The sequence below is a fragment of the Polistes dominula genome, unplaced genomic scaffold (genome assembly GCF_049000335.1).
Source record: "Polistes dominula isolate Pdom_NZ unplaced genomic scaffold, Pdom_raw_medaka contig_82, whole genome shotgun sequence".
Classification (NCBI taxonomy): Eukaryota; Metazoa; Arthropoda; class Insecta; order Hymenoptera; family Vespidae; genus Polistes; species Polistes dominula.
The window spans coordinates 6,933,095-6,949,922 of NW_028301046.1; the positions used below are offsets into that span (position 1 = coordinate 6,933,095).

The 16,828-nt window shown below is 29.9% G+C and overlaps 2 protein-coding genes across 8 annotated transcripts in view; both read left to right on the forward strand.

The window, feature by feature from the left end:
- LOC107068143 (neuronal calcium sensor 2) overlaps positions 1-10,913 on the forward strand; it is a 29,098-nt gene extending 18,185 nt beyond the window's left edge. For all 5 annotated transcript variants that reach the window (XM_015324269.2, XM_015324264.2, XM_089175295.1 and 2 more), the window contains one exon: positions 67-10,913. In XM_015324269.2, coding sequence (XP_015179755.1) covers positions 67-243 — 177 coding nt within the window. In that variant the 3' untranslated portion in view covers positions 244-10,913. The remainder of the gene's footprint in view (positions 1-66) is intronic.
- Positions 1-15,372, forward strand: part of Nca (neurocalcin homolog) — a 33,559-nt gene extending 18,187 nt beyond the window's left edge. For all 3 annotated transcript variants that reach the window (XM_015324262.2, XM_089175294.1, XM_015324263.2), the window contains exons 2-5: positions 10,952-11,142; positions 11,262-11,380; positions 11,513-11,701; positions 12,093-15,372. In XM_015324262.2, the coding sequence (XP_015179748.1) occupies positions 11,073-11,142; positions 11,262-11,380; positions 11,513-11,701; positions 12,093-12,293 (579 nt within the window). In that variant the 5' untranslated portion in view covers positions 10,952-11,072 and the 3' untranslated portion in view covers positions 12,294-15,372. The remainder of the gene's footprint in view (positions 1-10,951; positions 11,143-11,261; positions 11,381-11,512; positions 11,702-12,092) is intronic.
- Positions 15,373-16,828: the final 1,456 nt, after the last annotated feature.

A 16,828-nucleotide genomic window follows, 5' to 3' on the forward strand; every position in this document is an offset into this window, starting at 1 on the left:
TTTCTTTTTTATTTATGTTGGTTCATATTTTATAGCGAAATAACGATGAGATATTGCGTGTTTCAGGCAATATACGATATGCTAGGTGCATGTTCGAGCAACAGGCCAGCGGACAGCGCCGAAGAAAGAACTAAAAATATATTTGCTAAAATGGATGAAAATCATGATGGCCAATTGACGCAAGAAGAATTTCTCAAGGGTTGCCTTCAAGACGAAGAATTATCCAAAATGTTGGCTCCTTAATCTGATTGGCCAAAATAAATCAGAAAATTCATTGACATGCGTTTTGACCGATTTTTATGACGGATTTCTGGAATAATGAAATAATTATTACTACCGTCACTATATTTTTACAATCTCTGTCGTTGCTGTTGTTGCTGTTGCCGCTGCTGTTGCTGCTGCCGCCGCTGCTACCATCAACAACAACAATGCGATCACCATCAACGGAACACCATTATTAAATTATCTCAAAACCACCACCGACCATCACTTAATATCATCGTCATCGCCACCACCACTACCACTACCACTACCACTACCACCACCATTACAGTTGCCATCGTTTTATTATCACTTGTCGCCAATGCAACGTCTTCTACGCTTCGCAGCAATTCACACCCTTCGTCTTTTTATGAGATTATGTGACCAGATATAACAATAACGATGACTATGACTATGACTATAATTAGACGACGAATGATTTATATTTTTTGTTTAACACGTAAAAGAAAGTCACGACATAGGCGGTGGTGGGGTTTATCATCATCGTCAAGAACACCGATAATTTACGAACACTTTTAACAATTTTTAATTCCAACTTAATCTACAGATATATATATATATATATAGAGGAAATTTAAAACATTTAAAACAAAAAGAAACAAAAAAAAAGGACAGAAAAGAAATGATAAAGTTGAAATATACTTTGTGAGATTAAGGACTTACTCGCGCGCGCGCGCATAACAAAAAAGAAACTATAATTATATGCTGCGAGCGTATGACCTTAACTTTGAGGTTAATCTTTTTCAAGTCAATCGCGTTATTTGATAATGCGATATTTTGTCACTTGATTATTAAGATTTGTTCTCACTCGAAAATCTGTGAACAAGCAAACAATTCGATTACCGAATCTAATAGATTGCGAAATCGATTGATCAAAACGCACACAATAAAAATGTGTTGCGATATACTCCCATAAAAAAAATAATAATAATAATAATAATAATAATAATAATAATAATAATAATAGTAATAATAATAATAATAATAATAATAATAATAATAGTCGTTTTAATTTGCTATATATTATCAATTAAATCGATAAATCGATAAATGAATTTCACACTGGACCGAAAAGATTTTTAAAAAAATTGTTAAGATCATCGTCGTGGTTACCGCACCAATGTGGTCGTAGTTTATGAAGAAAGGATTTATTAATTACATCTTGTATATGTAATTAATGTGCGTAACCGTAAATTTTAGCGGCTTATCGAACGATTCGAATCTTTAAGAATTAGGAAAATGAACATCGAAAATGCACTCGACTGAAATTGCGAGTTCAACGATCGTTAATATTCGCATTGCTTTTTATGCAAATAATGGAAGGATATTAATTTCTTTTATTTTTTGTTTTTATTTTTTTGGAATTTCAATGTTAGGAAAGGGAAAGCCATTAACCGATTTGCATCATCGGTCTGTTCAAACTGCCTCGTTGAAAAATCAGCGACGTTCAATTGACGACTGACCGGTATCACCGTCAAGTGCTCACAGATAGGAAAACAAATGCTTCTTATGCGAATTATTCCGCGCGCTCGGTGATAGCAGATAGTCGCGGCTCGCGGATTATTCCGCGCTTGGTGATAGTCAATTGTCGCGGCCCGCGGATTATTCCGCGCTTGGATGCAAATAGGTTAAAAACTAACATAACATGCTCTACACACATTCTCTAATATGGTATTAGCAAATAAACGAATTAGATGAATTATTTCAAACGATCGTTCTGTTTACATCATCGAAACACGATCGTTTGAAATCAAGAATAAAATAATGAAGCTAAAAATATTTGAAAATTCGTCGATTCTCTAATTGCTATTATTTTCGAACGAATATAATTTTATTTATATTATTATTATTATTATTATTATTATTATTATTATTATTATTATTATTATTATTATTATTATTATCATTATTAATAACACATTATTGCCGAATATTTTTTATTTCTACACAAAAATTTCGATGGAAAAAAAATCATCGACGCGTATATTTAATAGTAATCGCGTGCACACGTTGTAAGTGTTAACAAACGGGTCTTTTTTTCTTTTTCTTTTTAATACCTCTTAATCATGTATTCCTACGTCATTTTTTTTTTATTTTCCGTACACAAATAAATTCAAAGAAATAATACCGTGAACGATTAGAAATTATTATTAACAAATGATTGGAATATATTTCAATATTTCGAATATTATTTTAGCTATGTACTTCCTTAACAAAAGTAAAGGAGTAAAAAACGAACAGGAAAAAAGAAAAAAACCAAAAAATAAAAAAAAGAAAAAAAATAATAAAAATAAGAAGAAGAAAAAGAGGGAAGAAAACAGGCTGGTCTCTGTTTAGTGATAGAATTCGACCAACTCTGTATTTTTATTAGAACGAGCTACGTCAAGCTGTCGTAGAATAACATTTTTCTCATTGGTATACGCGCGTGTTTTCAATGTAAAACACCTTTACATTATATATATACATAAATATATAAATACATATATACGTATTTAACACGTTTAGCGCCGTATAACAATAAATATCTAATACGACTTTAATTCCGCTACGCCGGAAAACATTATGTGTAGGGTTCCTGCGTTACTGCCGGTCACCGGTGACCATAAATAATCTAAAAAAAAAAATAAATAAATAAAAAATAACTCCAGCCGAAAATCCCTACAGAGTGTAGATGTTATTGGTCATCGGTAGCTAATTGCGGCGCGTAACGTGTTAAAGATGGGAGGAAGAAGAAAAAAAACGGAAGAAAAAAAATTTTTGTATATTGGTGAACATAATAAAAACGTATTTGTCGTAGATGATAAATATTTGGTGAACTGGTCCAAAAGAGAGAAGAATATAAACGAAAATTAAACAAAAATATTAAAAATAAAAGAGAAGAGGGGGGGAGAGAGAAGAAAATCAAGCGGGTAAACCCCCGTTATTATCTGTTCTCTTGTCGTTCTGGATCCACGTTCTCTTGCGAATTTAATGTCGATTTAAATTTAAAAAAAAGGAAAGAAAAAAACAAGAAAAAGAAATATAAAATCCAATATACAAAACTTTAAACGAATTAGAAGTATTTGCACATACACAAATGTACTCACTGTCATCGATTTACACATGACAGCACCTTCTCTTCTTCTATATTGTTCACGGGTAAAAAGAAATATATATATATAAAAAATAATTAAATAAATAAAAAATAACGAAAGAAAAAGAAACGACACACACACACATACACATACACACACATTAAAATGTTCGCTTTGCTCTTTTAGCACAATACAACACAACTTTTTGACGACTGACTGAAGGATATTGCAGAACGAGACATCGTGATTCTTCTTCTCGTAATAGAAAGTGCAGCATTGACAATCGAATTAATAAGTTTCCTCTTTGAAAGTGAAAGAGAAGAGCAGAGAGAAAGAGAGGGAAAGAAAATGCAAGAGAAAAAGAGAGAGAGAGAGAGAATCCCTTAAAACGAATTACGTAAAAAGCTTAAAGAGAACGAACCTAAAGTGCATTATACGTAATAGAAAGCCATTTATATATAATCTCCTTGTTAATTATCATTCTGAAATTCAAAATTCTTTACAAGATAAAACCATAATTTATCGCAGAGTGGGAGAAAAAAGAGACAAAGAGAAAAAGATAGTAGCACTCATTGAACGTTTAAGTAAAAAATAAAAATAAAATAAAATATTAAATAAAAGGCTTTATTCTAAGCTATTACACCAAATTTTCGTTAATTAGCTGTTAAGAATAATATAACCGGACGAGTTCGTTCGATATCGATGACTATATATGTGTCATAGTTAACGAATGTCGTTGTTAATTACACTTTAATTAAGTGATATAATTAATTCACGCAATTGATTAAATACCGTAACGCTAATAACGGATTAAATTCGACTTTATCTAACAAGAAAAAAAGAACTTTATCTCGCTTTCCTTAATCTTTCCTATTATTATACTGTTTCGCTTGTCTCTATTTATGTATCTATCTATTTATCTATCTATCTATCTCTCTTTTTTTCTCTTTCTCTCTTTTTCACTCTCTCTCTCTCTCTCTCTCTTTCTCTCTCTCTCTCTCTCTCTCTCTCTCTCGCTGTTATTCTTCTTCTTTCATTCGCACTTATAGATTTGTGTCAATCTCGTGAATATAACTGCGGAGCAATACTAATCTATATTTTATTTTTTTATGGGATGTCCCAAAACTGATTTCATCGTTATTATCGGCTAACAGGGGATAATCAAAATGAAAAATATTTGTCCATAATGTATTTGTTAACTCTTATACTTCTTTTTAAGAATGGAATAATACATTTTTTTTTGTATAAATTTTTTTTTATATATATACAAGAGAAATACATCTAGAAATCTATTTCTACTTATGATTCTACTCTTGTAAAAAAAAGATAAATATTACAATCGCGTTCGAAATAGTAATACCAAGCATATACTAATTAATTACTTAGGAATTTTAAGGATATCGATTAAATAAATACTCCTCTTCCTAAACTTAAACACACACGCACACATACACACACATACGCTGGTACAATGAAGTTTAATTCCAGTGTTAGACGTTAGATACCAAATTGTTAAGATGGTCCTCCATCTATAAGTACCTTCAACGTTTTTTCTTTATTATCAAGATGTGTAACACTGCTTTCAGATTCGAATCAATCTCTCAGTATATGTAATACTTTATCAAATGTTCAAGAAAAAAAAAAAGAAAGGAAGAAAGAGAGAGGGAGAGAGAGAAAGTAAGAAAAATAAAAAAAAGAGAGAGAAAGAAGAGAACGATAATTAACTCTAAACATACTGAATATAAGGAGTCACTGATAAGATTCTCTAACAATGTACCTTCCGTATGGATGTTATATATATTGAGATTCATTTTTTTTATTTTTTAAACGCATCGTTTAACGAATAACATAACTAATTTACGCTTAATTTGGTATATTCCATTAGAATAATTCTATGATGTATAAGTTTCGAATAAGTTTTTAACAAAGATAATAGATATGTGTAATAGTAAATTTATCGCTATAACAATAATGATTTTTTTGATAATTTGTGTACATATATATATATATACACGGACACACGTATCTTGGGCAATATATTTTGGTGTTCAATTCAATTATTAAGAAATTTAATTAGTCAGTTATACATAGTGTGTAAATTTAAATTCGTGTAAATTTTATTTTAATTATTCTGAGCAATAAATATGTCGCAATGTCGTATCTAGCAAAATAATCGGTTTACGTCTACGGTAGCCTTTCATCGTTTACTTAACTCATATGTTTAACAATCACATCTTTAGACTGTATAGAAAATGATTATATTCATAAGTAATATATTGTTAAGAATAGGGGAGATAAACAAAAAACAACAACAACAAAAAATGCGTGAGAAAGAAATAACTTCTTTACGACGAAAGTTGCTCTCTTTCCATATCTCTTATTCTAATTATTTTCTCAAAATAATGACGTAGCCAAAAAAAAACAATTATTACAAAAATTTGATATCGGCTTACGTAGAGTAGATAGCCTAATTACTATCATAATTATCATTATCATCATCTTTATTATTATTATTATTATTATTATTTTTATTATTAATTTTATCATTATTATTGTTAATTTTAGTATTATTATTACTATTGTTATTGTTACTGTTATTGTTATAGTTTAATAATTTTAAATGGATAATTCGGTTTAGTCATGACCAATATATGCAAAATAAAAGAGAACATATTTTTTTCTCATTTATTATATCGATAAAAAACGAATCGATTTAATCGATATCGATTTTGTACTCACGTCGATTATCTTTTTTATACTCGATTATCTATATATATATATCTATATATCGCAGCGATCATTTACCTTGGTATATTAGGTATACAATGGATGTTGCGCGAGCTAATAATAATTATGATAAAAACAACAACAACACAACAGAATAGATTATTTATAAGAAGCAGAATACTCGGTTATAAGTGATTGCTTCTATCAGGTGCTCTTTCTAGGTAGAAATAAATAATACGACTGTCTAAACTATTGTCTCGTTCAAGAAAATCGAGCTAACGATATGCAGAATGTTTTTCTTTTCAAACAAATGCGTAATTACGCTTTTATACTGCGTGCAGAAAATGTTTAACATTATTTATTTATTATTTGTTTGTTTTTTAACGCATTGATTTTTTACAAAAAGCTTCCTTTTCCTTACGAATAGAAGCTGACTTTTTGAGAAAGTATATTTTCTTACTATTTTTACTTTTTCTATTTTTTTATTATTTTTTGTAAATCAACGTACGAATTCGGTGATACGATATTTACGCGGGTACGGGGGTAAAGTTGTTTTTTTTTCGTTTTTTTCTAAAATATACTCGTACACGAACGACGTTTTCATCGATCAACTGATTTGACGGATCGCGATCGAACCAAATGTCTATTGTTTATAATAAACATTTAATAAAAACAATGAAAAGATAGAAAAATTCTGTACACGCATATATATATGAGGTCAATTGGAAAAACTCACGTTTCTTTATTTTTTAACGTTTAAATTTCATTCTTTGAATTAAAAAAAAAGAAAAAGAAAATATCAACAAAAAATCAAAACAGCGAGTTTTTCAAATTGCTCTAATATTTTTTTTTTCTTCGAATCACGCACATATGAATTTTAATGGGTCAATTGCTTTGGGACATCCTGTATATAATAAACAAGCAATATTATTACGAACACCTTTCTACATTCTATATTCTATATTCTTCTATACATTTCACGATTTACTATTAAATTTCGCATAACAAAAAAAGAAAATTTGTAAAGCTTGGTATAATACAAGAGGTGCGTATAATTACAGTACGCACGTTACATAGGCATACTTTTATCAATAAAATGTCGACATCATTTTTCTCGTATGATCTTTCTTCGGCAAAATTAGCCAATCAATGACAATAGCGATCGTGAAAAGTCAATCCAGAATTTATTTTGTTGATAAACGGCGAAAACGTTAACATAAAATAACAACCAATCATTCAACCAACTAACCAAAAAAATGATGTATAATATTTATTTGAAATCTGTCTCGTGAAGTGTATACACGCACGACGAGGAAAATAAACGACCATAAAGACAAGATTCGTTTAAAAGAAAATGAAAAGATAAGAAAGAAACATTGAAGAAAAGACATTGACTGACGAAAATGTTAAATTGAGGACCTTTAAAACAACAACTCTTTTAAATATTGCTTTGAAACTGGCACAAATGGGAATCAAACTATCTATCTTTCTATTTGTCTATCTATCTATCTCCCTCTCCCTCTCTCTCCCTCTCTCTCTCTCTGTCTGTCTGTCTGTCTGTCTGTCTGTCTGTCTGTCTGTCTGTCTGTCTGTCTGTCTGTCTGTCTGTCTGTCTATCGTTTATTTATTTCTCATTTCCAAGCGATTCGTCTAACGTATGTCTTAACTTATTGTTAACCGAAATATAAAACTCCATGTCCAAGAAAAAAAAAGAAAAAGAAAGATAATGATAAAGAAGATGAAGAAAATATTCTTATCGTAAATGTGAATTGATCGTCCTTAACGACAAATGTAATAACAGTAACCTGAACATACTCGTCCATGTACAAAGCCTAAACCTAAGTATAATAAGCCTAAGGAAAATCATGCTGCCTTTTAACAGAAGAAGAAGAGAAAAAAAACAATATAATAATAATAATAATAATGGTAATAATAATAATAATAATCATAATGGTAATAATAATGGTAATAATAATAATAATGATAATGATAATAATAATAAAAATAAAAAATAAAAATCCTGAACAAAACAGGGAGGAACAACGAAAGTTCTATTATTTTTTCTTCTTTTTATCGTTCCTATTTATGGTCAGAAAAAAATGTGTTTTAATTAGTACAAGCATGAAAGTAAAAAAATTGCGAGGAGATAATATCTTGTTAATTGAATAGAAAGAAAGAAAGAAAAAAAAGACAAAGAAACATATTTTTTTAAATATCGCCTATTAAATTTTTTCTCTAATATTTGATGATTAATTTTATTCATCATCCTATAGAGATACACTGTCAAAAACCTTAACACTTAAGTCGAATCGCTTTTCACTACTCTCTTATTCGTGTCTTTTTCAAAGTTATCGATACCAAGTATCATTCTTAAGGGTTTTAATCTTGATACTTTTATCCATTCGATAAGTATATTATATGGGACTCCATGAACAGCAGCTAAAAGATGCGTGCGTTTGTGAAATATGTAAAAATTACATCTTCGAAAATCGATAATATTTAATTACTACGGGATACACACGTGACTTCAACGCGTGGGGCAGAGAGACACGCGTGATTTTAATGCGTTGGTCAAAGTGATGCATTTAAGTTGAGCAATAATTTTTTATATAAATTAATCGATATAAAAAAAGTAATATAAAAATAATAATTAAAAAAAAAATTCCTTTTTTTGTTTTGGATTTTTTTTCTCGAAAAATGTCACTCGTGTCGTTGTCTCTGTCCCATGAAAAAAAAAAAAAAAAAAAAAAAAAAAAAAGGTATAATTTCTTTTCTACGGGAAAGAAATCAGAACGGTTTGTCAAATCGTTCGATAGATTATTATAAAATGGATTGTAATGCAATGGTATAATATGCGGAAGTAAATCTTACTGTAGGATATTCGACAAAGCTTACGTTGGTGTTATGATGATGAGAAGAGTACGTATACGTAATACGCCTGGATTATGCGTATATGCGTGCGTGTAATTAAATAATATGCCTAGCTCGGGACAGACTTGCAATTAATTAATTTTGTACGATGAAAACCGCACGCGCACAAATGTTAGATTAATTGTATATTTGTTGGCCGATTGAATAAAACTTGTAACAATATATATATATATATATATATATATATATATATATATATATATATATATATATATATATATATAAAATCAATTAAACGAAATTGCTTGTACGTATCGTTAGGAGAATGTGTGTGTATGTGTGTGTGTGCGCGCGTAGATATCATTTACCGAGAAAGAAAAAAAATCAAGAAAATTATTAAAATTATTATGTTCTCACGAATAACATATAAACATATGCATTATATTACAATTATAATTATTAACAGCAATTACACACACACACATCTACACACATACATATTCCATTTATATATGAAAATATCGGTGGCGAGAGAGGACTTTATTTAAAATGGGAATTTAAAGGATCTTACGAACATCGAGATGGAAACTGAATATTATTGGTTTTTCGTTACTAAACAACAGTAATAAACGATTATAATAATATCCACGCGACGAGGACAACTTATGAAATTTGTTTAAGGACATTTGCATAAGGACAACACGGCTGTGCAGGCCAATAAATGGACCAATAATGCACGTCTACCAATCGTGGAAATTTTCGTTTGATCGGTATCATACATATATATATATATATATATCTATGATATCATCACAAGAAATGACCGATTAATTTATTTAATTTTTCTCGCAACAATTAATTTAATTACCAACAAACAATAACTCGTATTCTCCGAATTCGATACCCGACCAAACGATTCTTTTTTATTTTCGTTCTGCCTTTTCTCGTTCGCTCCTATTTCGTATTTTTATTTTTATTTTTTTTTTATTCTGATATTTTTGTTGTCAATCAAATATTATATAAACAGAAGATCGCAATTGAAAAATATTTACTGAATGGTCGAAAAATTGCTTGAAGAAATAGACGATTTTTGACATTACAATAAATCTACAAAAATGGCTCCACTTCGTGTCTACTTATCTCGTGTGTGTGTTTTTTAGAAAGATATATCTTAACAAAAAGGACAGAGAAAAAAAGTAAAGAAAAGAAAAGAAAATTCAACGTTAATACGCTTACATAGATTTATCGGTTATAAGATATGATAATTATTCTCTACGAATAAATAAATGTACTGAGAAATATTTTGTAATATTTAAAAAAAAAAGGAAGAAAAAGAAAGATTTTTTCTTTTTAAATGAGAGCGCGAACACGAGTCGCTTTGTATTGTTTCTTATAATTAGTTTAACAAACAAAAATAAACAAAAAAAGAAAAAAGAATGTAATAATACGTAATGCTGAGAATGTAAGTAGCGTGAAAAAAGATTATTATTATCTATCAAAAAGAAAAAAAAAATAGAAAAACAACGTCGTTTGGTAAGGATCCAGTCAATTTTAAAAGCTAAAGTTTTTCCTCATCGTTAGGAAATGTTTTAGCTCCTCGGAAGTCAACAAAAAATTAATAATAATAATATTAATATTAATATGTTGTCACTGTAATGAATATACATGCATATAATGTATATTAAATCTGTATTTAGATATTAACCTAACAATCATTTGTAATTGTCATGCATGATTATTGTGGTTGTACTCTATGTACTGTTATGAAACATGGCACGAAGTGTACGCCGACAATATTCTTCTCGGCAACCTTGAATTTTGTTCATTTAAACCTTCTGTAATGACCGTGAAAGAGATGTTACGTAATAAACCAAAAAAATTAAATAATAATAATAATAATAAAAAAATAATAATAGTAATAATAATAATAATAAAGAAAAATAAATAATGTAACAGTTATATCATTGTGATATAATATCTTATCTCCTTTTTTACAGGTACGTCTGCTGCACAGCACAAATTTTCTTGTGCTTAAAGGCATTCGTAGAATATTAGGCTTAGTTAGATCTTAAATTGTCCTTTGTAATTGGGTGGTCTCGACAAACGTTTTCAATAGCAATGGGGAAACAAAATAGCAAATTAAAGCCCGAGGTGTTAGAAGATCTTAAACAAAATACAGAATTTTCAGGTATACATTATGATATATTAATTTTATTTAATAATAAAAATATTTATTACAAATATAAAATACAAATAATGCGTTTAATATAATATTAAGAAAATGTGTTTGATATTTGTTGTTTGCAGATGCCGAAATTCAAGAATGGTACAAAGGATTTTTAAAAGATTGTCCGAGTGGACATCTAAGCGTGGAAGAATTTAAAAAAATTTATGGAAACTTTTTTCCTTACGGCGATGCCTCGAAAGTAAGTTTTTTTTTTTTTCATTTTTTTTGCAATAGTAAGAATATAATGAATCGTTTAATAATGCGAGACGATATTATCGTAATAAATCTAGTATATTTGAAAGTTAATTATTATGCAAATTATTTGTTACAGTTTGCAGAGCACGTGTTTAGAACGTTCGATGCAAATGGCGATGGTACGATCGATTTTCGAGAATTTCTTTGCGCCCTAAGCGTGACTTCCCGAGGAAAATTGGAACAGAAATTGAAGTGGGCCTTCAGTATGTACGACCTCGACGGTAATGGATATATCTCACGACAAGAGATGCTTGAGATCGTGACGGTAAGTAATCACGACGTTAATTATCTCTCATCGAGTTGATCGATAACAGGAATGCAAATGTAAAGAAATATATATATATTACATGCTATGCTGCTCTATGCCTACTTATATTTATCCATTTATAAAGCGGGTCGATTATTATAGCTTAAGTGGACGAACTTTATATCAAACATCTCGTTTATATTTATTCACATAATTATTATTTCAAATTATTTTATATCTTTAAAGAGAATAACATCCGTTTGTGATTAGAAAAAAGGTAAGCTCGTTTTTATTACAACGAATCGTAAGGGTGAGAATATTAAAATTGGAACAAAAAAAAGGATGAGAGGGAGAGAGAGAGAAAGAGATAGAGAACAAAAAAAATATCTAGTTAATTACCTCCTTCCAGGCAATATACAAGATGGTAGGGTCCGTGATGAAAATGCCAGAGGACGAGTCAACACCGGAGAAGAGAACCGACAAAATATTTCGTCAAATGGACAAAAATAAGGACGGCAAATTGTCACTCGAAGAATTTATCGAAGGTGCTAAGAGTGATCCCTCGATCGTGCGACTGTTGCAGTGCGATCCTAGTGCACAAGCTCAGTGAGACCCTGGGTCCGTGTGCAGTTCAAATGCCATCTGTAAATACGAATCGGGGCCCGGCCCAATTATAGCCCTGTTAGAGGCGATGCAATCATAGAAGGGAGTCATAGGAATAGAGGAAGCTGTCAAAACGAACACACTACACAAAGACACAGTCCTCCTTTACATCTACAACCATATATCGATACACTGACGATTACGAGAATTAACGAAACCAAAATGAAAAAAAAAAGGAAAAGAAAGAAAAGATAGAAGTTAAATTTAAAACATGATATCGTTAAACGTTATTTACGTTATTTACGTATGTATACAATTAGCCCGTTAAAACCACCCACCAGTATACCAAAATCACCACCACTAATACAACAACAACCACCACTACTACAAACATACGGCGAGTATTCGAAACTCTGCAAGAAGAAATTTAAAACTATACATACTACATATGTGGACACACACCAAAAAAGAAAAGAAAAAGAAACAGAGATCAAATAAAAAAAGAGCACACAATGATTTTCACGAGGTTTAAAAACCCACAAGTTCGTTCTGGTAGATTCGCTCCCTCGCATCGTCTTCTATGTTCGCGAACGCCTCTTGTTCATTGGAGAAATAAAAAGTGAGAAAGAGAAAGAAAGAAAGGGAGAGAGAGAAAGAGAGAGAGTGAGTGAATAAGAAAGAAAGAAAGAAAGAGTTTGTTGCCTGAGTCGTATGTGTGCACCAGAAAACTTGAAAATGTCAAGTAGGGCTCTTGTAAATTGGGCTGGTACCCGAATGAGAAGAGGGTCCAGGCTCACTGGGCCCATGGCGCTTGCGCATACCGCAAACTAGTCGTAATGACTAGTTCAGTCGCTCCCGCGATCTAAACTAATGGATGTTTAAAATGGAGAGTCCTTTGATAAAGATAAAGGAGGAAAGAAAAAACGTAAGAGAACAAGAAAGATGGATAGAGTATATGCGTGTGAGAATGAAAATTAAAGGCAAGTGTGATAGAGTGAATTATTGAGTGAGTGAGTCATTGAATAAATGAGTGTAAGAAAGAAAGAGTAAATAAGTGAAATGAGAGAAAGAGAAAAAGAAAGAGAAAGAGAGAGAGAGAGAGAGACTCACGCGTATTTTCTCGTATATAATTCTCCTGCAATTGTGCCGCTCGATGTACATACGACGAATTGTTAACTATAAATTCGTTCAAATCTTTTATCAAAATAGTTCTTACCATTTTAATCAGTTCAAGTGACGATATTAAAGTATCTCTTCTACGTATTTGCCTATCAATGAGACCACAAATTTGCAATAACATTGCGTAAAAAAAAATTTTTTTATTTAATCCAATGAGAATTGGACAATAACAAAGTGAAAAATGACGATTACATAAACAATGTGTTTCTTTTTCTTTTTTATTAGAAAGAGAAAGAAAGAGAAAGAAGTGAATGTTCTGTGTGATGAAACTGTTACAAAATTTCGATTCTATTTCAAAATTATGACACGCTCGTTCGGTGTTTTATCGGTACCCTTTCAGTTTTAATACGAGACTCATTATTTCCATTCGATTTAACGTAATATACTAATTGTCGATCGTTTATTTAAAAAGCTTTTAGCGTAAGGTCCGCGACATAAATGTTTCCTACCGTGAAATTTTCAAAAAGAAATCAATAGAAAAAAAAAGATTACAAAAAATAATAAAGGAAATAGAGAAAAAGGAGTTAGTAAATTAAAAGGAAAGAAAGCGGTAAAAACGAAATTGACTACAATTTGCTGAGCGTAGAAGTGCCTTAATTTTATCGTAAATAATATATAGAGAATGTAATAATATGAGAATGTTGTTGCAAAGATCGATAAGGACAACATTTTTCTACCAAACGCTTTTAAAACCAAAACAATGATACCAAAATGAAATTAATAATTGTCAATGTATCAATAACATGCGCGTAGTAGAGAGTAAAATTTTTGAAGTGGAAATTAAATAGAAGAAGATATTAATGAAAAATCAAATCGATCATTTTTCACTTTATCAAAGACTCTTCTAATTGACTTATACGAAATATTGATAATTCAATGAAACACTTTTTACAAATGATACTTATTGTCAGGTCAAATACGCGAAAGAGTCTTATAAAGTTGTGTTTCTTTTTATTTTTTTTTGGTTTTTTAAATTCTCCTTTTCTTTTTCCTTTGATTTGTTGTGTCGTATATATATTTCTTTTCGTTTTTCCTTGCAACAGATTACTTTAGTTTATTGATCGTTCCCCCCACTCATTCGACGAATTCTATTCTAAATATAAAACTTCGTATTGAATGGATATTGTCGATAAAATGATGTTTGTTTTTTTTTTAGAAAGAAAGAGAGAAAAAAAAGAGTGTGTGCGTGTATGTGTGTTACGTGCGTGTGTGCGTGAGTGTACATGCGTCTGTTTAGAAAACATCGAGCGAGCATAAAAAACGGATTGTTGTTACGCGTTTTAGAACGATATAATTATTATGTTGTGATGAATTTCGACAGCTCGCTAATAATTGACATATTTCAAACACGCGTTTGTGGGTCGCGTATGAGAGTATAATAATATGCGGCTCGAAAAACGTGTTCGGGTTTGAGATCGTTGAGTTTTTTTTTTTTTTAAATCAGCTTCGAAATTCTTCTAACATCCAATAAGTCATATTCATTTTCCTTATTTAATTTCCATTATCATTTTTCCTTAATCAAATTGACAAAGATACAAGAAAAGACAAAAAGCAAAAAGAAAAGAGAGAAAAAAGAACAAATTGAAGTAAAAGAACGGAAATGAAAAAAGAAAGAGGATACGAAAAACGATCTAAGCTTTTTACCTGTTTGCAAAACATAAAAAAAGAAAAAAGTAATAAAATGCTATGCGGCTTAAGAGATCCGTGCCAAGTAGAAAGAATTTCGTCAAGTGAAACGACCACAAGTAATGGGTTCTTTTTTTTTTATTACTATTATTATTAATATTATTATTATTATTATTATTTTACTTTATTTCATTTTGTATATTTTATGCAAGAGAATTGCATTCATTGTTTGTTATAAGAAAAATATGCCAAGAGAGAAAAGAGAGAGCAAGTCCCTTAAATTGTTTAATTTTTCTTTCTTTCTGTTTCTGACACTGAAAACGGTATATAATTAGTATGTATGTATATAAGTGTAGCATGAATTATACATACATACATACATACATACATACATACATACATACATACATACATACATACATACATACATACATACATACATACATACATACATACATACATACATACATACATACATACATACATACATACATACATACATACATACATACATACATACATACATACATACATACATACATACATACATACATACATACATACATACATACATACATACATACATACATACATACATACATACATACATACATACATACATACATACATACATACATACATACATACATACATACATACATACATACATACATACATACATACATGCATACAACATCTTCCCTTAAGCCATGCGCGTGAATTAACGAGGAAAATGAAGAAAGAAAACCAAAAAGTTCGCGCAATCACGCGAAACAAATATTTTTGAAGAAAGAAAGAAAACACTCTATTCAAATTTCGTCCCGCTTTTATCTTTTTAAAAAAGATAAAATTAATTGTTATTTTATTAAATTATTATTGTTAATAACAATTTAACGAATTTCAACAAACGCACCTAAACGAAAGGTTCGACGATGAGTCAAATTCGATTATAAGTAATTTAAAAATGAAAAAGAAATTACGACTCGTGAGTATTATATTTGATATTTTTTATTTTTAACAATTTAATTTTTTTCGTATCATTTATTTTTTAATTGTTTTTTTTTTTTTTTTTTTAAATATCTATTAGAGATAAAGAAAGTTGATACATTTTGTAAAAAAGGAAAAAAAAGAAAGGGATTGAGACTTTCTGGATAATACAAAACGAAAAATATATATTAAAAAAAAATCTCAATCTTCTTTTAATCGTGCTTTTGCAAAAATAATTTCAGTTTAAAAAAGAAAAGGAAATAGAAAAGGGAAGAAGGAACATTGACTATGTCCATCTTGTTTTAAGAATGAATTCAGAGCTACTACAATTTAATTAAACGCGCGAATGTGTTTCTTGTACGCAACCCCGATAAAAAAATGCGTTTGAATTCATCGTTATAAAAAAACTATTCCTTCGTATTTCTCCAACAACAAACGATAGCGATATCTTATCATCTTATGCACCTATCTGAAATGTTCTATGAGATTCCCATTTGTAAAAAAAAAAACTCCTTGAAAGTTGGTAAATTATTTTGTTGTTCATTTTGACGGTATGTTCGAAAGACAGGTTCGTTCGAACGCACAATATTTTTAATTTCGTCTCTTTTAAACTTTTTTGTATCTGTTAAGTGTAAGTATTATTTATTATTGAAAGGGGTAAGAATGTAAAAAATATAAGATATACGGAATAAGATAAAAGTTGCTTTCCTCAGAGATTCGTTTATGTTAATGCAATGATACGTGGTGATT